We start from the raw sequence: 22,049 nt of genomic DNA, 5'->3' as shown, positions 1-22,049 counted from the left end.
AGCTTTCATCATTCTCACCATCTGCTACACCAAACGCAATTGGGTAGTGGTGATGATCAGGATCCTGAACAGTCGCAACAAGGAGAACTCCACCATAAAAATTCTTGAGGTGTGTTCCATCCACAATGAGGACTTTCCTCATCGCACTGAACCCTTCTATGCTAGCTCCCAGGGCAAAAAACAGATACTTAAATTTGTTGGCCTCATCCACTACCACACGAGTTCTTGTGCCAATATTCGTCTGCTCCAGTATGTGCATATAACAGTATAATAAAGTAAAACTCTCTTCTGGACTTCCTCGCACTTCATTAGCAGATTCTCTTTTTCCTCTCCATGCTGAGGTGTATGATACATGCACACCAACCCTTCGATGAACCAAATCGGTCAGAACTTTGGGAACTAGTGTGTCAAATATACCAGGATAATCTTAAGCCAAAACAGATGCAACGATTTGTTATGTGCCTTTCCTTCTATCATGTAGTGTTCTTGTAGTAACAACATAACATGTATGATGCTTGATGTAACTTCTAACCGTCCAAAGATCTGTATTCTTTAACTTTGCAACTCGTACAAACCACTTGCAGCCGTCTTTGGCTCCTCGGCATTTAAGCACAAATCTCTTAGTATCCGACTTAATTATATCAAACTCAAAACATTTCTGATGTGAAGCCGTCTGAATATGGACTTTTGCTTCCTACTTGGTTATCTAAATTCTTGACCTACAACCAAACTTGTACCATCATCCCGTGGCTGATAGACAACTTGTGGTCTTACTTCTGTATCTCCAAACACATGCTCATCTCTTTCCGTGAAATTCTCATGCATCTCAATGTCTCCGTGAAAAGTGAGCACACCACCAGTACCTTCATCACCAGTTGCATCATTCTCAGTACCATCTTCATCACCAGCCTCTCTATCAGCCAGTGTTCTTGTAACGACAGAACATGTATGCTGATTGATGTAACTTCTAACCGTCCAAATATCTGAATTCTTTAACATTGCAACTCGCACAAATCACTCGCACCCATCTTTGGCTCCTCGACATTTAACCACAAATCTCTTAGTATCCGACTTAATTATATCAAATTAAAAAGATTTCTGATATGACGCCGTTTGAATAAGAACTTTTGCTGCCTCCTTGGTTATAAATTCTTGACCTATAACCAAATCCATACCATCATCCCGCCTCTGATTAACACTCAGTAAATAATATATATTTATTATATAATATAAGAAAAACAAAATTATTTACTTTTTAAACAAACTTGTCTCATGTTGGGAACTCGGTTATAGACATATCATATTCGAATCAGTTTCATCATTCTCAGTCCCATCTTCATCACCAGCCTCTATAGCCTCTCTATCAGATAGACCGACATAGCCGTCAGTTTCATCATCCTCTTCTGAAAGTTGCACTTCTTCATTGATAAACTCCACATGTAGAACGCTTCTACACTTCTCATGATTTACTTGCAGTAGATAACCAAAAATGTCTTCATCATTCCAGCTGTATGATGGCTTGTACGAATACAATACCATTGGAAAGTAACTAATCTTCACTTGCACCTTAGATACATCTACCTTTATCTTTCTGCAAATATGCTCAACCAAACCAGAGTAAGTGATCTCCTCTATTGATTTCCTCAACACAATCGTGTGAATTTCATCTTCTCCTTCACCATCTCCCGAGATCCATTTTATTTCAGCCCCATCTTTCATATAATATCCACCATAATCAAAACAAATAATTGTGCAATGCTGATTTGCATTTTCCTGAAATAAAATAGAATATCATTAGAATTATCATTATTAAGATGCTTATAATTAATTCTCACACCGTACAATATTCTCTTACTAATACTAATTTAATTCAGTACTATACATAGTAATACTAGAAGTACTAGTAAGAAATATCAATATAGTAATCCTAGTATTTCCAGTAAAAATTTTTTGCTTTAGTAAAACTAGTTATACCAGTAATACCCAGAACTTATCCTTGTACTAACTAATCCGCTTTTAGGACGATATTGTTAGGGTTTTACATTACCCATGATGTATAATTCATCTTAAATGAAATTACATACAGAAAATCATCAAACACACATAAAATCTACCCAAAAACTATAAACACACTTTTCAAAATCTTTTTTAATCTCTCATAATTTTCATTGGATCTTCTTTTTTTACACTAGCCGAGATATACACTTGTTTTAATAACATTTCAGCAAAAAATTCATCAAAAACAGACGTAAAAAATACCCGAAAGCTCTAAACACAGTTTTTGAAATCATTTTTAATCTCTCAAATTTTCATCAAATCTTACTTTTTTAACGTAATCCATCATATACACGATATTTAAATGTAATATCACAAAAAAATTATCCAAAACAAACCTGAATTGTCTGTTTATTCAGCTTAAAAATCGCTTATGGAGGATGAAAAGAAGAGAGGTTGTACGATGAAGAAGGAGACATGTGGGTCAGGAGAAATCTGATTGGTTAAGGTTGTTTTGTGGGCCATGTAGGTGGTTGAATTATGGTTGGTTTATTTAATTGGAGAAATAAATGAAAGGCTAGTTTGGGGAGTGCAAGGATAAAAGGGTAGGGATAATAGAGAGGGGGCAGTGAGAATCGGCTAATTCCTACATCAATAAGGGCCAACGGTCCCGGTCAGTACATAAACATGTTACATGTGCAAACTTTCAAAATTTGGTTTTATCATACATTGACATAATTTTGGTTAGTCAAACGTTGAGTTGTCGTTAACCAGTAACAGAAAATCAGCTAATTCCTACATCATCAGGGATCAATGGTCCATATCAATACATAAACACTTCACCTGTGCAAAAACATACATCAACTAATACAAAATTTAAATTCAATACATGAACTTTCGAAATCTAGTTTTTACATATACTAAAACTTGACATGCGCGTCCGCGCAGATATTTGTTGTTAATTTGTTTATAAATTGTTTAATGACATTCCTAAATATATAAAATATGATTCATTTTTATGTTCCTACACATAAAAACCAAACCCACCCGGATCTGGAAAGACCCTATTTGAATCCCACCAGAAATTTTCTAATACCCGAAAAAAGCATAATTTCAAAACCCAAAAAAAAATCGATATCCGAAAGAACCAATCCATACCCAACCGTATACCTGATATCCATATCTTAATGAAGTAGTTAAGAAGTATAAAAAAAAAGTAAAAGATATAATAAAACACTTAAATATAGGTAAGTTCTGTTTTATATTTCTATAAGACATGCTGTTAAATTATTTGGAAAAAATGCAATTAATAAAGTAGTTAAATTGAGTGAAAATAAGGAAAGAAAAGACGTAGTAAATCTGTTGAAAATAATGTTAGTTTTATTTTGTACTTAAATTTAATAAAATAGATTTACCTAATTTTCACTAGTCAAATAATACCGAAAATAATTTGTTTGTCACGTGTTGATTAAGTAAAATTTTTATTGTATTATGTAATAATTAAACCATAATATGTAGTAATTGACTGAGAGAAATGAGAATGTTTAGCTTACCGAAGACATTCTCTTTTTGCTTTGTTCAATTTTGTCTTCTTTCGTTTTCTCGGTGTTAGTGTTTTCTGTTGTCGAAAAAGTTGAAGAAAAAAATTAAGAGAAAAGCTAACTAATGAATTACACGAGAAAGAAATCATTTGACCTACATGATTTATTTTGTCTCATTCAATTACTACGTAATACAATTTAATTACCACATAATATAATAAAAACCTTACTTAATCAATAGGTGACAGACAATTTATCTTCAATATTATTTGACTAGTGAAAATTAGGTAAATGTCAAAGCTTTTGCGTATGTTAAAACTAGATTTCAAAAGTTCATGTATTGAATTTAAATTTTGTATTAGTTAATGTATGTTTTTGCAGAAGTGAAGTGTTTATGTATTGATTCGTACCATTGGTCCCTGTTGATGTAGGAATTAGTTGATTTCCTATTACCGGTTAACGACAACTCAACGTTTGACTAACGAAAATTAGGTCAATGTATGATAAAACCAAATTTTGAAAGTTCATGTATAAAAATTAAATTTTGTACTAGTTGATGTATGTTTTCGCACATGTGACATGTTTATGTACTGATCGAGACCGTTGACCCTTGTTGATGTAGGAATCGGCCGATTTCCCGGGGGTACGGGTTATATAGAGTTAATCTCGAGTGACATAGCTGACAGTGATGAAATCTTCAAAATTGCTTTTCCCGCTATAGAAATTTATAATATATGGGTTGTTTTGAAAGGTATAAGAAAATATGAGGGTGTCTTTAGAAAACAAAGATGGCTTTTAATTTAGAAATTAGAATAATTTAGGGTGGTTAAGGGCTTTGGTCTTGTCGAGAAAAACGTCTCGCTCCCACTTGATTAACGCTCCATTCTCAGGTTCGTCTTTTTCTTCTCGGCTCATCCCACTGATCGATAGGGGTCAAAATTGATTTTTGATGGAACCATTTCTGCAGATGGCGACTCTGAAGCGCCTCAATTTCTCGGATACTTGTCTGCAGAAGTCTCCCTCAGAAGAAGTTTCGACGAAGAAGAAGAAATTGGCTTCTCCGGTGATCAAACGGATCTGGAACGAGGACGATGAGCTCTCTATCTTAAAGGTTCATTTCATCTCTTTTCACTGTATGTCAACACTAGATCCTCTTCTCACTCACTCGCTGTCGATTTAGGGATTGGTGGAATACAGAGTGAAGACAAGGCACGATCCAAGTTTTGATTGGGATGGTTTCTTCTGTTTCGTGCAAGGTTCCATCCATGTGAGATTCTCCAAGGAGCAGCTTTTTAGTAAGGTCAGGAAGTTGAGGAGGAAGTTCGTTCTTCACATGGAGAGAATCGATCGAGGGGAAGATCCGCTCTTTACTAGGCTTACTGACTCTCAAGCCTTTGGATACTCCAACATGATCTGGGGCCTAAACCAAGGTGAAGTTGCTGCTAACGGAGGAGGCACTGAGAAAGCACCAGGAGATACTCAAGTGAAGGATTCATCATTTGTTTCTTGATTGACTTGCAGTTGATTTTGGTAATAGTTAAAACTCATTTGTGTATGGTTTGCTGATCAATCAGGAGGATGAACCATTGGATAATGCTGGACGTGTAAATGACAATGGGGATGAAAGTAGTAAGCTTGATGGCAAAGATTCTGAATTTGCTGATGGAGGCATGGAGAACGTAATGCAGATCGAGAGTGACGTAAGTGACTCATTTATCGTTTTCTTTTTTTTTGTTTTCCAACCTACAGTTTTGGTTCCGCTTTCTCAAGTTCTGTTTCCAAGTCTAAAGTTTTGCTATCGCAGTAACAGGTAAGAGTGTTTGTGTTGAATCAGGAGAATGCCTCTAGGGAAAAGGGTCGAGTAAGTAATGATGAACCTGTAAATGAAAACGGGGCGGAGAAAGGTGAGCTTGACGGGAAAGAGAGTCATGATGATGATGATGATGAGTTGCGCGTTGTTGAAGATGCGTTTGAGACCACGATTTTGCAAGGTTTAAGCGATTGGCAGAGGAATTTACAGCTTAAGAAGCTGATGATGAACCTCGGAACGGAGAAAAGAAAAGAGTTAAGCAATGAATGGAAAGCATTATGTTCTGAGGAAGTAAAATTGAAAATCAAAAAGCTTAGGTTTACCGTAAAGCTTGTAGAGGCAGCAAATGATGGATGAAACTAGGCCATTGCATCATTTTTGTTGTAATGGTGTTGTTTAGTTAGAGAGTTGGTATTTCGTATTAGTATAAGTTTTAATCAGTTAAGATGTGTTTTTTTTTCTCCGGCTTATTACAATTTCTTATACTGAATACTTTACTTGGAAATTGTTATTCTCTTGAGAGCTACAGTATTATTTTTCTTCTCTTGTCGCTGCCCATTTTAGGATTTGAAAAATATTGGTCAAAGTGACGTTCAGAGTTTTCTCTTAAATGTATAACTCTCATCACTGCAAAGCGTTTGGTTTTCAGAAAACTTAAAGAATTGTTTGCCAAGGTTCTGGAATTAACAAAGCAAATAGCTGCTCATGTTTAGTAAAGTACGTTGGTTCTGGTCATATGCGCATTCAACAAGTTCTGATGAACCTCAAAACTTCTGGAGAGTCCGAGCAATTGCTGCAAAGTACATGTTACCCTTCGCCCCTAAACACCCATATTAAAATTATTTGTATTAACTCTTGTTGATGTCAAACACGTTGAAGCTGAGACGTGAGATTTCAACAATTGTATAATTATATGGTTATAATGTTTTGTTAGAAACTATTTATAATATACAAATTAATTAATTACTAATACTTCCTCCGTTTTTTAATATAAGTCGTTTTAGAGAAATTTTTATGTTCCAAATTATATGACGTTCTCGGTTTTCTATGTAAAATTATATGACCAATGATAATATACATTCTATTTTATTATTGGTTGATTTGTGGTTAGTTAAAAAATTAATGATTTCTTAATCTATGTGCACAATTCTAAAACGACTTATATTAAAAACGGAGGGAGTATTATATAATCATATACAGTTACACATCTAAGAAAATTGAAATAATAAATAAATGAGGGTTTCGCATTTAAAATTGTGGACAGTAATCCAATTTGCAGCTGACAAAAAAAATTCAATCTGCCCTACTATCTCATTATTTATTCTAAAATGCCCCATCAATTAAAAAACAATATATTTTAAAAAATTACCTAGACTAACCTACAATTTATAAAAAAATAATAACTTGAGTATCCGATCAAATTTGTTACTATAGCCTATTAATCAATTAAATAATTTGATAATCTGAAACCCTTTTATAATTTGATTTAAATATAGTTTTGCTCAAAAAAATTCCCAATTATTAATCTGGGTAATAATTTATTTTCATAATTTTCTTTATTAAAATTAAATCTCTTTATTAGTGACTATATTAAAATAAGAAAATTTGAGATATCAATCCTACTTCAATTTTTCCCCTTGTCATCATAGAAACTTCACGTTGAGTTTACAACCAAAATTGAGTTTTAGATTGTGAAGTAAGTTAGGGCTTCGATATACACATCCATCTTCAAAAATATCACAATGATTTCTATCCGTGGGATGCACCTCCCATCCGGGGGTTAGGTAAGTATCTTTAATAGATCTGGGTTTAATCCTTTAGAAGAGTGTATTCAATTGGAAGTTTTAGGTGATTTGCAACAGAATGACAAATCCACTCTTATTCATAAATGAATTTTAAAATTTCATTTAGAATCATGTGTTATTAAATTTGACATTTTATAAACTACTTTCAAATAAAGTGTTGGTGAAAATATTTTAAATCATAGAGTTTAAAAGTTTTCAAATAATTTTAAAGTGTTTGAATGAAGTTTTTTAGTTAAAAAATTTAAAATTCAAATCCAATGATTTTAGGTGATATTCTAGGGTGGTTTAACAAAAATCATTTTAATCTCTGCAATCCAGTGAAATCATCTAAAACCTCATTAGAAATCAAATCACCTCCAATTTTAGATTAATTACACTCCTCTTAGTTTCAAAAAAAAAAAAACTATCACAATGATTCAGGTTTTCGAGTTTGACTCTTCTTCCTCATATCAATTACCCATGTTCTTTTTATAGACGCTGAAGCGTCAGCAGCTCCAAATATTCAGTAACTGCTTCGTCCTCAAGAATCTAGCGTCAACTGCAATAGACGCTGAATCTAGCCGTAACCGTAAAAGTAATTGCCGTCGTGAGTCGTAACTGCCGCTAGAATTTTTAGCGATCAATTAACATCCGAAACCTAACGCTGTATCTCTCATAATTAATATCGGCTCAGTGGTTTTTCCGCAATCTTGCTTTTAAAACAACGGAAATACAAAGTTAAAAAGAGATGCGGATGCTAGACGCGACGTTTATCAAACGAACAGGGGTATTATATCTCTTATTAGTCTGCTCTTCCCTAAACTTATGTTATTTGTATTATCTTTCAATAACGGGTCTGTTTTATTTTGTTTTATATTGTGAAGGGTTAGGGTCGGTGTTCTGTAGGGCCAGTCTGGGGCCCACGGGACGGGTTGTTATAATAAAAGTCATTTTTACTTGGTGACAGCTTTTCCTGTGGAAGAGTTGTTAAATGGCCATCTTCGGTTCGAGGAACGCCAAGCGCACCAATAACCTACATAGAGGAGTCAGTGAGGACTCACATGTGAGGGATTAGAGTTGGTGCCCAGCAGGGCTGTGAGCATGGATTCCACGGGATCGGTGGGTTCCACGGGATCGGGCGGCGATACTTTAGACGCCGCGTGAAGTTTTTTCTGGACTCCGATTGTGACGTGGTTGGTGGCTAAGGCTTCGTCTCGACGAGAAGAATACGACGGTGGCCTTGCAAGCACGAGAATCTCAGCTGTTAGGAAGATATGGTCGATTTACTAAAACGACCTAAACTTAAGCTAATGAGACGGCGGTTTCTGGTAATTACCTATTACGGAAAACAGTGGGGACAAGGCTGGCGTGGTCTCACGGCGTGTGGTGATGCCAGTGGTGATCCCTGATGGCTCCACTACAAAGGTTTTCCACTGTCTTCTTCTTAAACTTGTTTCTCTTCTAACTCCTCTTTCCTTTTTTGTCTTTTTTTTCTCTTTTTCCAACTTCTGATTTTTGGAACAAAAGAAAATAATTTGATGGGTTGGGTATTTATAGATAATCTCTTGGGCCGAGAATATGCATGGACCTTAGCTGGCCAGGATTCGTTGGGCCGGGAATTGGATCGTTATAATTCTCCCCCACTAATAAAGAATTTGTCTCCGATTTCAGATCATGAGCTGACATGTCTATATCATCGTAACAAAACTCCAAAAAATCAACCATCATCTGCGACTCGATCTTTGTGGTCTCCTCCTGAATTACATCTCTCTCCCAATGAATTCTAACAAACACGGTTGACATCCCCTGAACCTTTTACAAGAAATCAATTTGACTTAACTGAGCGGTTTACCCTAACTGAACCAAAATCAATTTAAACTGGGTCAACCCACCGGTTGACCGAGTAACCAAGTTGACTCACCGTATCAACTTGGCCGAGTCACCGGTGATGGTAACCGGCCGGCAATGGACAGCAGCGGAGCACGGCGGAGAACAGCGGCAGATCGCAGAGTAGCATGGCGGCGGCCAGCAGACACTACTTCCGGCGGCGGTGCGTGGTCTACACCCGCGGGGGCGGCGATACTTCAGATGACGCGTGTGGCTTCGGTGGACTCCGATTTCGACGTTGTTGGTGGCTACGGCTTTGTCTCGACGAGAGGAACACGATAGTGGCCTTGCAGGCACGAGATTATCAACAGTTAGGAAGATATGGTCCATTTACTAAAACAGCCGAAACTTAAGCTAATGAGATGGCGGTTTCCAGAAATTACCTACTACGGTAAATGGTGGGGACGAGGCTGGTGTGGTCACGGCTTGCGGTGGCTCCAGTGGTGATCCATGATGGCTCCACTACAAAGGCTTCCGACTCTCTTCTTCATAAACTTGTTTCTTTTCTAACTCCTCTTTTTTTTTTCTTTTTTCTTTCGAACTTCTGATATTTCAAAAGAAAATAAACTGATGGGCTGAGTATTTATACATAATCACTTGGGCCGAGAATAGGAATGGACCTTAGCTGGCCGAAATTCGTTGGGCCGGAATTGGGTCGTTACAATTCGCTCCCACTATTAAGGAATTCATCTTCAAATTCAAATCATGAGCTGACATGTCCAATATCATCGTAACAAAACTCTGGAAAAACAACCATCATATGCGGCTCGGTCTCTGAGGTCCCCTCCTTTATCCCATCTCTCTCCCGACGAATTCTGACAAACACGGTCGACATCCCTTGAACCTTTAACAAGAAATCAATTTGATTTAACCGACCGGTTTACCATAACCAAACCAAAATCAATTTAAACTGGGTCAACTCACTAGTTGACCGAGTCACTGAGTTGACTCACCGAGTCGACTTGGCCGAGTTTCCGAGTCACCGGCGAGACACCGGACGGCAAGAAGGGACGGCAGCTTACCAGCGGCAGATGGCGGCGGAGCAAATCGAAGAATAGCGGCGGCCGGCAGCGGAGCATAGCAGGGCCGGCGGCGGACGCTATTTCTGGGGTCGCCGCATGGTCTACACGCACGGTCGGTGAAACTTCAGACGACACATGCGGCTTTGTCTGGACTCTGATTGCGACGTGGTCGGTGGTTACGGGTTCAACTTGACCAGAAGAACACGATGGAGGCCTTTTATGCACGAGATTCTCAACGGTTAGGAAGACATGGTCGATTTACTAAAACGGCCAAAACTTAAGCTAATGAGACGGCAGATTCCGGAAATTACCTTCTACGGCGAATTGTGGGGACGAGGCTGGCGTGGTCTTGGCGTGCGGTGGCAACGGTGGTGATCCCTGATGGCTCCATCACAAAGGTTTTTCACTCTCTTCTTTTTAAACTTGTTTCTCTTTTAACTCCTCTTTTTTTTTCTATTTTTTTTCTAACTTCTGATTTTTGGAACAAAAGAAAATAAATTGATGGGCTGGGTATTTAAAGATAATCATTCTGGCCGAGAATAGGCATGGACCTTAGCTGGCCGAAATTTGTTGAGACAGAATTGGGTCGTTACAATTCTCTCCCACTAAAAAGGAATTCATCCCCGAATTAAAATCATGAGCTTACATCTCCAATATCATCGTAACAAAACTCTGAGAAAAACAACCATTATCTGTGGCTCGGTCTCTGAGGTGTCCTCCTAAATCCGATCTCTCTCCCGATGAATTATGTCAAACACAGTCGACATTCCCTGAACCTTTAACCAGAAATCAATTTGACTTAACCGACCAGGTTATCCTAACAGAACATAAATCAGTTTTAACTGGGTCAACTCACCGGTTGATTGAATCACTGAGTTGACTCACCGAGTCGACTCGGACGAGTTGCCTAGTCTTCGGCGAGTCACCAGTGACGATCATTGGATGGCGAGAGGGAACAGCAGTGGACGGCGGGGGCCGGCAGTGGCCACGACTTCCAGCGGCGGCGCGTGGTCTACAAGCGTGTGGGCGGCGAAACTTCAGACTGCGTGTGCGGCTTCAGCTGGACTTCAATTGCGTTGTGGTCAGTGGGTACATCTTCGTCTCGACGAGGGGAACACGATGGTGGCCTTGCATGCACGAGATTCTCAACGGACAAGAAGATATTGTCGATTTACAAAAAGGGCCGAAACTTAAGCTAACGAGTCGGCGGTTTCCAGCAATTACCTATTATGGCGAATGGTGGGGACGAGGGTAGCGTGGTCACGGTGTGCGGTGGCTCCGGTGGCGATCTCTGATGGCTTTGCTACAAAGGTTTCCCACTCTCTTCTTCTTAGACTTGTTTTTCTTCTAACTCCTCTTTTATTTATTGTTTTTTCTCTAACTTGTGAGTTTTTGAAGAAAAATAAATAAACTGATGGGCTGGGTATTAATAGAGAATGACTTGGGCTTTCGAGAATAGGCATGGACTTTAGCAGGCTGAAATTCGTTGGGTCGGGAATTGTGTTGTTACAATCATTTTATTTGAAGATGAAGTTTTGTGTTTTGTGTGTATGGCACATTAAAATTTAAATGACAAAATATATACTATCATAGAGTCAAACAAATTATTATAAAATCGGCATCATAGTTCTCAATATTAGCACTTTAATAGGTGTTATTGGTTTATATATTTTGATTGATTTAGAAATCCATATAGTATTTATAAATTCAAGTAAAATATGCAAATCCGGAGGTATTCCCTCGGATTTGAGTCTTTGTATTTTTAACTAACAAATCCAAACAAATCCATTCAAATTCATTATAAAATCAAATATATTAGTAAATCGGTATGATTGAATATCACTTGATTTGATACAGAATTTATGAATCATTAAACCAATAACACATAATTTTAATACAGATTTACAAATCATAGAACCAATAAACACTAGATTTAGTTCGGATTTTCAAATCCATTAAAATACAACAACCAATAACCCCTACTAATACTAATATAATTATACTACGACAAAGACTATGATAAATATCACTTACACATTATTTATACTATTATTAAACTATAAACTATAGTAAAAGATAGATTATGTTCCATATCTAGTTACAAGTATAATTTTTAAATATAATAAATATGAATTGTTAAAATTATATTTGTGATATTTTCAAAATTGTAGTAGCAAATAATTATACATTTAATTAAAAAGTTTAAAATAGTTATACTATTTAAATTAATAAATTAAAGAATCAGCTAAAAACTAATAATAAATCAATGATTTAGGTAAAAACTAATAAGAAATCAATAATTTAACTAAAACTAGTAAAACATGACAAATAATAAAAATTAATCAAAATTAGTATGGCAAATCAGCAAAATAATTTATAAAATAATAGTAAAGATAAATATATCACTTTTCAATCACCTATATATTAATTATGGAGCACAACATGTTTTCGTAGTCACGTGTCATCACTAGGATGATTTTTAGAATCCTTAGAAAAATAAGTGGGAGATTTAATGTTTTCCACTTTCATGGTACCACTTTTCTTTTTTACCACCACTAAGGGAACATTTTCAAAAATACTTTCTTCATTAAGTGGCAAAAGACTCTTATACCCTTGTTATTTATAAATATGTATAATAAATCATTATTTAAATAATTTAAATAAATAAATAATTTTTTTATGTTTTTGAATTATATTTTTTCAAATTCGAACTTTTTATAAAAAATTTTTTTGAATTTTTTCTTTTTCTAATATTTATTTATATATTTATTAGAATCCTAAATTTCACATTCCAAAAACTCTACCATACCTCTCAACTCTAAACCCTAAGTCTAGATTAGTTAACCCTAGGGGTATAAGTGTATTTTACCCTTCATTAAAAGTGAGGGTAAAAGTGATTAGTGTAAAAATGAAAAGTAGTACTATGAATGTTGTATTTGTGGCAATTTCCCAAAATAAGTTGGTTAATACAAATTTCTATTATCTTTTTTATTAAAGCAACTATCAAATTGATTAGTAGTATACAAAAGAATATATTCTGAATTCTTTCCTTAAATAAAATCTACAAAATTACATAATATGATTAACATATATATATATGACAATTAATGATTATTAATAATACGTATTTGATAACAATGTTTGTATCCTCTCTCTCTTTTTGTTAATTTTATATTATTAAAAAAAATTAAACAATCACATTAAGTATATAATAAAAAAAATTATATTTTTCTTATAAGTCATATTTTGAATTTTTTAAAGCGCCTATAAATTACTAAAAATGGTAAAAGTCTCACCTTGAAAACTTTGTGATTAATGGTTCCTGCATGTGTTTTTGCTCGTGGACTTTGCGTAGGAACCAAATATTTTTGACAACGTACTCAGGCTTGCGCAGGCCTTGTCTTGCTTAAGTCATATACTGTTATGATTGTCAGTGTGGGCGTACAATTTAAATGAACGGTTTACCAGAATCGGAAGTCAGTTCAGACTTGATCCAGCTCATATGGCCCTACAAGTGGATGGAATCGGGTGGCTGTTCTAGACAACAACGATTTATCCAGATCATTTCTTTATGCTACTTAGGAGGTTTGTTGCATTGGATTTTCTTTCGCTTTTGTGTTTTTGTTCCGATTTCTAGAATTTTTACTTTGTTTATGTTGTTCGTAAGTTTTCTCGTTGTGGGTTTTAGTCGTTTTTTTTCGGGCTCTTGCTTCTGGGAATTCTTTTTATCTGCCAGTTTGTGTATCAAACCTTGTATTTTTCTTTTGAATGAATATTATCTTTTTTTGTCAGCAATTTATACAGACTCATGTAGACTTTGCAAACCAAACTGGTAGCTCCACATCCATATGGACAACAAACGACAGTTGTTTTCTTACATTACGTGTGAGATTGTCCGTCCTTAAATTTTGCGTTCGTGGTATATGAATGAGCTCTGAACTGTTGAAATTTCTCTTCAAAAACTTTATATCTTCCAAATAACTTGCAAAAGCTGGCCATTCTTCTGGTTTCAAAACCATCTTCACCAACTGAGAAAAATCTGTTGCAAATGTAACAGTGAAATGTCTAAGATTCCTCATGCATTCCATTTTCCAAATGAGAGCTTCTATCTCCGAGTGAAGTGGCGACTGACTCGTTCTTGTATTCTTCGTTCCCATTAAACCATCAGAACCTTCCAGTGTGCTATACCACCCTTGTCCTGAAAAGATTTTCTGAGTTTTCCATGATCTGTCCGTAAAAGCCATCTACCTAGAATAGTCGATACCATTGCTGCTACTGGTAAGCGAGTCTGATTTATTCCATGTGTAAGCGAAATATGTGCCTCAGCTCAAAGTAACGTCTCCATTTCTGCCAATTTGAGAGTATCTCTCGGATCAATGTTCAAATTGATAAAAACTTTATTATTTCTATCTTTCCGTATGTACCATAAGATCCATGCAAATTGATGATCTTCTATCTCCGGAGAAACCCTCCAAAATAAATAATCAATATTGGCAAAAAGGGACTGAGTGGAAAATATGTGTAGATACGATGGAATACTTGATAATGCCTAGACCTGAACCGTCGGTGACATTTAAAAAACACATGATTGATAGACTCCTCGGGTGCTTCACATCGTGCATAAAATGTGTCCCTTTGCATTCTTTTTGCCTTTAAATTTTTTTAACCACTATACATCTTAATATGAGTTGCCTTAAAAAAATGTTTTATCTTAGGTGGACATTATATTTTCTAACAAAAGTCTTTAGCGGATGGAAAAAGAAAAGAGAATAAAAAGTATCTAGATGCTCACAAGCAAGAGATGACAAAAAAATAATTAAAAACAAAAAAAAAACTAAAAGGACGGGCGCACATGGTTTGTGATGATGTGTGATGGTAGTTTATAAAAGGTCCACCGTAAAGCTTCCAAATTCACAAGGTAGCAAAAATGGTCTACTTCCACATAGGATCATGAAAGAAATGTCGTTTCCACAATTAATTCAAAAATTATATTCCAAATTTCTTAGATAAAAACCATACTTGAATGTATGTCTTAATCCATCAAAATTATATTGCAAAAAAATGATTTTATAATCTATACACTAACCTAAAGTCTTAACAATCCTAATACTTACATGTATGTCTTAATCCTTAAATCTTAAATGTATGTCTTAAACCTTAAATCCTAACTATATGTTTATACGCGTTTTAAAATTTTATATAATTTGACAGAATTTTATTTTAATTTAAAATAATTACTTTTAGGTTCGCTTATAATTTTGAATTGGTTTTATTTTAGTTTTATGTAATAAAAACTTTTAGTTTTTTCTAAGCTAAAATTATGGGTTAAAAATATAGAATAGAAAAGCTCAATTTATTGATTTTATAACTTATTGTAATATATATTTGGTATAATTAAATGAACATTTATAGAAAGAAAAACATAATTCATCTATTTAATTCGTTTCACACTGGTTTTATTTTGGACAAATCTCCAAAATAGCACATTTCTAAGTTTATATCACAAAAATAGCACTCAAAAACTAAAATGACCAAAATAGCACCTTTCTAAGTTTATCCTTTGAAAATTTTAATTTTTTTTATTTTTCAAAATTTGAAATCTTATCCCCAAAACCTCATTTCTCAACTCTAAAATCTAAACCCTAAACCCTAAACTCTAAACCCTAAACCCTAAACCCTAAATCCTAAACCCCACCCTTTAACTCTAAACCCTAAGTTTGTGACTTTTGATAAAACATTAAGTGCTATTTTTGTGACTTTTGACCTTGAGTGTTAGTTTGGGAACATAAACTTGATTTAGTGCTATTTTTGTTTTTTTGTCTTTTATTTTTTATGTTTTATTTATGAATGTGCTAGTTGATCAAGATGAGAGAATTTGTTATTAAACTCTTTCGTATTCATCTATTTGTTGTGCTGTTTGATGATAAACCTGTAATCATAAAAACATCAACTGTAATCCAACCACCATATAAATAAATAAATAATGAAAAATTTAACAACTTTATATTTATTGTTGTCAATTTAAATATATACTGATATAACTTTTAAAAACTTATAAAACTTATAAAGATATTATTAATTTGGAAAACATAAATTTCTGTTGATGCTTTATTAAATTTTAAAAGGGTATTTTCAAGAATGACTTACAACAACTTCTGGTCAAACACAAATTAATGAACTTCTTTTTATTTTATTTTTGAAGTTTTCATCCTAGTATTAAACTTTAGTCTTGAGAATGTCATTATATTTTTCTCGTACATGACATCAAACATCCTCACCATCTTCATTTAATTATGAAAATGTCACTGTTATAAATATCACCGATAACCATGAACAACCAAAAATCAAACTTTAAATGTCTTTTAGTTCAGTTTTACATATTCTTTACATTTCTTGTACACAAAATTTATTTATCTTGCATTTGCTTTCTTATTTCATCTCAAAAACTCTCAATATTGTTTTTACAAAATAACCTTTTTCTAATTTCCTCACATGATTCTTGGCTATCAACGATTAAGTATCTTTCGTTTGGGTTAAGTTAGAAGTTTTTGTGACTGGAGAAACTAAACATGAACTCTCACCGGATGTATGTAATTATTCACATAATCAGATCCGAGAAGATTATTGAAAAAGTCTCTTCGTTAAAGCATATGTTAGTTTGGTAATTGACCATTTTGTAAATTTTTTCTTAGTAGACCTTTGAATAGTTCTGCTAATATTTATTTGTAAGCAAAAAAAAATTGAATGGACTTTCCGATAAATTTCTGCAAAACGATTATTTTAGCATCTGACAGAAATTATATATAAATCTAATTTTTAAAAGTATACTTTTAGAGAAATGTTCAAAAAAAACTGAAGCTACTTGATCTAGCACACATACCATTTTGTCCCCAAAAAGAACCCAGTGATTAGTTGTGAAGGAGTTGCTTTATAAACGATTAGTTTCTTCAAAAGAACCTTCTGAGTAACACTTGCTACAACATTTTTAATCCTTCCATTCTGGTCCGGAGTAATTAACTTTAGTTCTTCCTCAAGGAACTTGGTCATGGTTTCTTTAACATTCTGATTGTCAACCATTGCATAAGTTTAAACTTACCAGATTTCTCCTTCAAATTCCAAAGTAGCAGGACTACCATCGTTGTAAATATGAATAACTTTAGGGCAGGGATCGTCTGGGATACAAAGAAGTAATATGACATTTTTTGGTACAGGAGTTTTAGCAAAAGATTGAGGTAACCGAAATAAGGCAATAATTGATATTTACACAAGAATATTGTACTAGGTAATAACCCGCTTTGCGCTGTTTAATTTCTTTATTTCTTAAGTTTTTTTGTAATAATTTTTTCATTATTTTATATTATTTTAGTTTTAAATTTTTTTAAAATTTTTTATTTATTTTTACGGAACGAAACCGGTTAAAAATCTAATTTTTCCGCGACACTGTATATCTAGATGGCTACGAATCGAATCAGATAATTGATTATTCGGACGAAACAGATTGGATCACGAATACCTCTAAAACTCCGGATATCCGATTCATGTCCACTCTTACATGTATGTGTATGTAAATAATATATAAAGGTGGTTAATAAATATATAAATATGCCGTAATCAACATTAAAAGATACTTTTGTTCAAAAAATCTGCAAGTGAGATTTATACCGAAAACGTAAAATAGTATATAGTGTGAACGCATTTATGTAGAATTTGGCTGAGAAACTCTCTGCACGTGACACGTCAACATATTCATTCTCAAATCGTTGTGAGGCTGCCACGTGACAAACGTAATGTAAACACATTAAATGGCAATGTTTCTCTTTTAATATATAAGAAATACTTTTATACTTACTTTGTTAATAGTAATTAAATTTTGATGAAAATACATAATATAATATTTAAGAAAGATCAATACATGTAAACGTAGGAAATCTTTTAGTTACCCAAAATCATATGTATACTAAAATATTATATTTTGTCATAAAGTAAAACTAATTATAAATTAAACACGAAAATATTTTTGGCAACTAAGTAATACATTAATACTAGAAAAAAATAAATGAAATTAAATAGTTTTACTGCCATGTGTCATTTGTTTGTTGTGAACAAATATATATATATATATATATATATATATATATATATATATATATATGTGTGTGTGTGAAAATTATAGCACCCATGTGCCTTAGTGTTATTTTCTTATAATATTTTTGTTTTAAATGAAGAGTTTTCTACAGTTATCTAGTGTTTATGCAATTTTCAGGTTCATTTTTTTTTTAAAATCTTATGAATATTTTTATTTAAGGTTTAATTTATAGGTTGTAACTTCTCTATTTTTTTGATTTTTTTTACAATTAGTAATAATATATAATATTTTGTATAGAATGAAAAAATTAGACTGAAAATATTTGAATGAGTTGATGTAGAGGGTATGTAATATCTATTTGGTTGAAAATAAAAGTAATTCACCACTTTTCTATTTAAATAAATCGTAAAAGTAATAATTTAAGGCGAAAGTATTTGGGAATTTTTTTTGAGTATGAGACCATCTCTAATAATCCCTCATTTTTAAGAAAACCCTAAAAAATGAGGTAAATCCTTCTCTGGTGATGCATTATTTTGAGAGGTAAGATGTTTTATGAATAAGGTTTCCCTCATATCCGAGGAAACACTATTTACAACAACTGTTTAGTGTTAAATTATTTTTTATTTTTTTTCTTTAATCTTTTATATAATTTTATTTTTACTTTAAAAGGGTTCAATATTTCATTTTATTTTTAACAAAATTATTAATACGTTCATAGTATATTTATAAGTTTATATAAACCTTGTATATTTTTTTAAACTAATCTAGATTTAGTTAAAATAAAATTATATTAATACAAAATATGTAAGTTTTGTAAAATAACAAACACTATTAGAATGAATGATATGTATTAAAAATAAATATACTTGAAATGTTTCTTTTGAAAGAAAAAATGAGAAAACCCATTAAAACAAAATACAAACTATTGAATTTACCTAATTTGTGAAAAAAATGAAGTAACCTATTGTAGAGGGCATGCCACCCATTTTCATACTTAATTCACTTAGTTTAGCATTTATTGGCATTACTTTGATGTATTCAGCAATTACGGGTTGAAAGAATTTTTTTTTTTTTGTTTTGATAATCCAGGTAATCTGGACACCGCGAAGAGAATCCGACTAGCGCCTAAGTACACCTTCGCATAAGGCATCCTGGAGGGTCGCCTTTTTTCCCATTTTAATCGACGGTGGCCAGCGAGATTCGAACCTGGATCCGTAATAGGGCCAAAGCTCCCTCAAGACCACTGGGCCATCCTCGCTTGGTTCGGGTTGAAGAATTTTACAACTCTTTAAAATAAGTCTTCAGTCCACTTCGCAATTAACATCAGATTAAATCACATAGGTTCGACGGTAGCTCTATATGGATATGTTCTTCCTACTTGATTTGGTCTCGTTCCTTCCACAATGTTTTTTACTTTAATTTTTAGACCTCTAATATATAGTTTCTTAAATTTTAATTTCTAAGACGATATTTACACTCCACCAATCTCCACACAAAAAATGTGATATATCTTCAAACTTCGTAAACTATTTATCTAGCCAAATATATAATTCCAAATATCAGTGACACGAAGGGAATCTTTAACTTTAGTCCAACGGACGGACTGAAAAGTGGAGATTGCTTCCGATCCTCGACAAGAAAATTCTCCTTTAATATATGTGGGAAGGAATGATCTCATCATCTTCCCAATAAAAAGTGGGAGAAATGAGGTTACATATAACATACGAAGAAAATCCCCGGAATTCTTATGAAACCGTGTTGCAGGTTGTTAAACACAACAAATTGGAACCCAAGCATGGAGAGACGATGCCGGAACTATTGTCCGAGTTCATTACGTTGTTGGGCAAGGAGAAGGAAGAATGGGGTGGAGTGAAAGCAATGACAGAGTGTGTGGAAGAGTATCGTAGGTGGAAAAATGAATTTCAAGAGCTAAATGATAAGGACGCCACTTGTAACGACTTCCCCCCGTCGTAACGTGATCGTTATCCAAGTATGCCTGATAGACTGATTTTGTTTGATAAGTTGATTCTACATAATTTGTTACTTTGTCTCTGCCTATTTGATATTGCAGGAGGCTGAACCATTAGTTAACTATATTTGTTCACTGTTCTGGGTTTTGTAACAAGGTAGAATATATGTTTGGGTGTTGTGTGACATTTGCAGGGGGACGAAGGTTCAATGACTAGCAAGGCGGTTATTGAAGGTGTCGTTGATTCACCAGCAAATCGAGAAACACGGAAGGTCCGTTTTTAGGTTTCCAAACCTCTCACTTTCTTGTTTGAAATATGTAATGTGCAAGTAGATTTTGATAGTCTCTGCGTAATTGTTATTGCACGCTAAATACTAATTGACTGAGAAGTTGGGAATTGCCAGATAAAAGAGTTGTATTTAGTGGATATTAATGTCAATACATTTATATAAATTTAAGCTAACCCTAATCCTAATACAAAAAGGAAAAATTCACATGAAAAAATCTAGAATTGGTAATTATCTATAGAGGATGATATATATCTCGGATATATTCTATTTTCTAACACTCTTCATCCTCTATATTCTCTTCCATGTCTTCAGGTTATGTTTATTTTCGTAAAGAACTAGATACTCATATAGAACCTGAGCACTGGAGTTGTTCTAACAAATACAAAAGTTAGTAATAATCAACAAACATAACTAGAACTGTAAATGATAAGAGGCATATTCTGTAGCCAAACAGACTTTGTTCTCAATGACTTTGTTTAAAAAATTATTCAATTAGTAATTTGCATCCAAAAAAAAAGTGTCAGAAATATCATACATATATTAATATTAACAAAAGTGAAAAGATTCCTAATAAGAACTTTACACTATATTCTTTGTCCCAACTATACATTTTTGGTTTAAAGTCCGAAATACCTTATGAATCATGAAGTGGATGGTCCATAACCTAGACCATACAAGTTTAACACTAGAGTCCATTGGGGGTTTGCATCCAGCCACATGGAAGATCCATTCAACCTTAGTCTTTATGAGTTTGACCATGTCATTATGTAGAGTATCTTTATAATCAATTCTCCCTTTGACTCCACCTTGTATGAACCACTATATATAGTGGTGTAAGCAATAAGAAATATACAACACATTCTCACAAATCTTCTCTCAAATCTTAACACGTTATCAGCACGAGATTCTCTCCACCTGAGCAATCCCATCCGCCGGCGATCATCTCTTTTCCGGCCATCTCTTCCGGCCCTCAGCCTTGCTCCGCCGGCCAAGTCTATCCCTCTCACGGTTTTCCGGCCAGCTCCTCCACCTCCCTCTCAACCACCTCAATCCGCAGATCACTCTCTCTCTTTCACGGCGGTCCATTCAGAATCCTTGTGGTGTAAAAGGCAAACTAATCAAAACCTAAAGATCTAAGAACATCATATATCTGAATCTTGGATCTATATGAATCCTAAAACTTATAAAAATCTATAGATCTAAAATTATCTCAAATATTAATCTTGAATCTAAGATCTATATGAATTTTGATTTTATAATTATTTGAATCTCTAAAGATTTAAGAATCTCTAAAAACTTATAAAAATTTATTAATAATCTAAGATCTATATGAATTTTGATTCTAAAATTATTTGAATCTCTAAAGATCTAAGAATCTCTAAAAACTTATAAAACTTATTAATAATCTAAGATCTATATGAATCTTGTTTCTAAGAACTATTTGAATCATAAAAAATATTAGAGAAAAGCATAAAATCATAAGCCTTTTAATCGGCTCTCCCTTTTTCCCCTATTTGATCTGACCTTAAATCCGGATTGTCTAAAGGATCAAAACCCATAATCAAACCCTTTGATCATCCGCATCACCAGCTATTCTAGCAGGATGAATAAACCGGCCATCAAAAACCTCACCATCAAAATCCTTAAATCTAAATATGTATCTTG

General features: G+C 33.9%; 2 protein-coding genes across 6 annotated transcripts in view; both read left to right on the top strand.

Moving 5' to 3' along the window:
• Window positions 1–4,364: 4,364 nt before the first annotated feature.
• LOC106298324 lies at window positions 4,365–5,880 on the top strand. 2 transcript variants are annotated; one of them, XM_013734428.1, is made up of 5 exons: window positions 4,365–4,426; window positions 4,504–4,647; window positions 4,717–5,019; window positions 5,111–5,236; window positions 5,371–5,880. In XM_013734428.1, the coding sequence occupies exons 2-5, from the start codon at window positions 4,504–4,506 to the stop codon at window positions 5,701–5,703; spliced, it is 906 nt and encodes a 301-aa protein (XP_013589882.1). In that variant the 5' UTR covers window positions 4,365–4,426; the 3' UTR covers window positions 5,704–5,880. The 2 variants fall into 2 exon arrangements, with proteins under 2 accessions (XP_013589882.1, XP_013589881.1); XM_013734427.1 differs by lacking the exon at window positions 4,365–4,426 and having other exon boundaries at window positions 4,433–4,647.
• Window positions 5,881–19,671: 13,791 nt separating this feature from the next.
• LOC106296332 (phosphoinositide phospholipase C 8-like) overlaps window positions 19,672–22,049 on the top strand; it is a 23,451-nt gene continuing 21,073 nt past the window's right edge. For 3 of the 4 annotated variants that reach the window (XM_013732443.1, XM_013732442.1, XM_013732441.1), the window contains exons 1-2: window positions 19,674–20,115; window positions 20,289–20,366. In XM_013732443.1, coding sequence (XP_013587897.1) covers window positions 20,059–20,115; window positions 20,289–20,366 — 135 coding nt within the window. In that variant the 5' untranslated portion in view covers window positions 19,674–20,058. Of the gene's footprint in view, window positions 20,116–20,288; window positions 20,367–22,049 lie in introns of all 4 variants that reach the window. The other variant, XM_013732444.1, reaches the window with a different exon arrangement.

This window comes from Brassica oleracea, chromosome C6 (assembly GCF_000695525.1).
Source record: "Brassica oleracea var. oleracea cultivar TO1000 chromosome C6, BOL, whole genome shotgun sequence".
NCBI lineage: Eukaryota > Viridiplantae > Streptophyta > Magnoliopsida > Brassicales > Brassicaceae > Brassica > Brassica oleracea.
Note: the sequence above shows the minus strand (reverse complement) of the source record. Positions and strands in the feature narration are given on the sequence as shown.

Bases quoted from the DNA above. Each gene is read 5' to 3' on its own strand.
- LOC106298324 (XM_013734427.1), top strand. From the start codon at position 4,486: ATGGAACCATTTCTGCAGATGGCGACTCTGAAGCGCCTCAATTTCTCG. The intron at 5,020-5,110 runs GTGAAGGATTCA...CTGATCAATCAG, and splicing joins AAGCACCAGGAGATACTCAA to GAGGATGAACCATTGGATAA. The intron at 5,237-5,370 runs GTAAGTGACTCA...GTGTTGAATCAG, and splicing joins TAATGCAGATCGAGAGTGAC to GAGAATGCCTCTAGGGAAAA.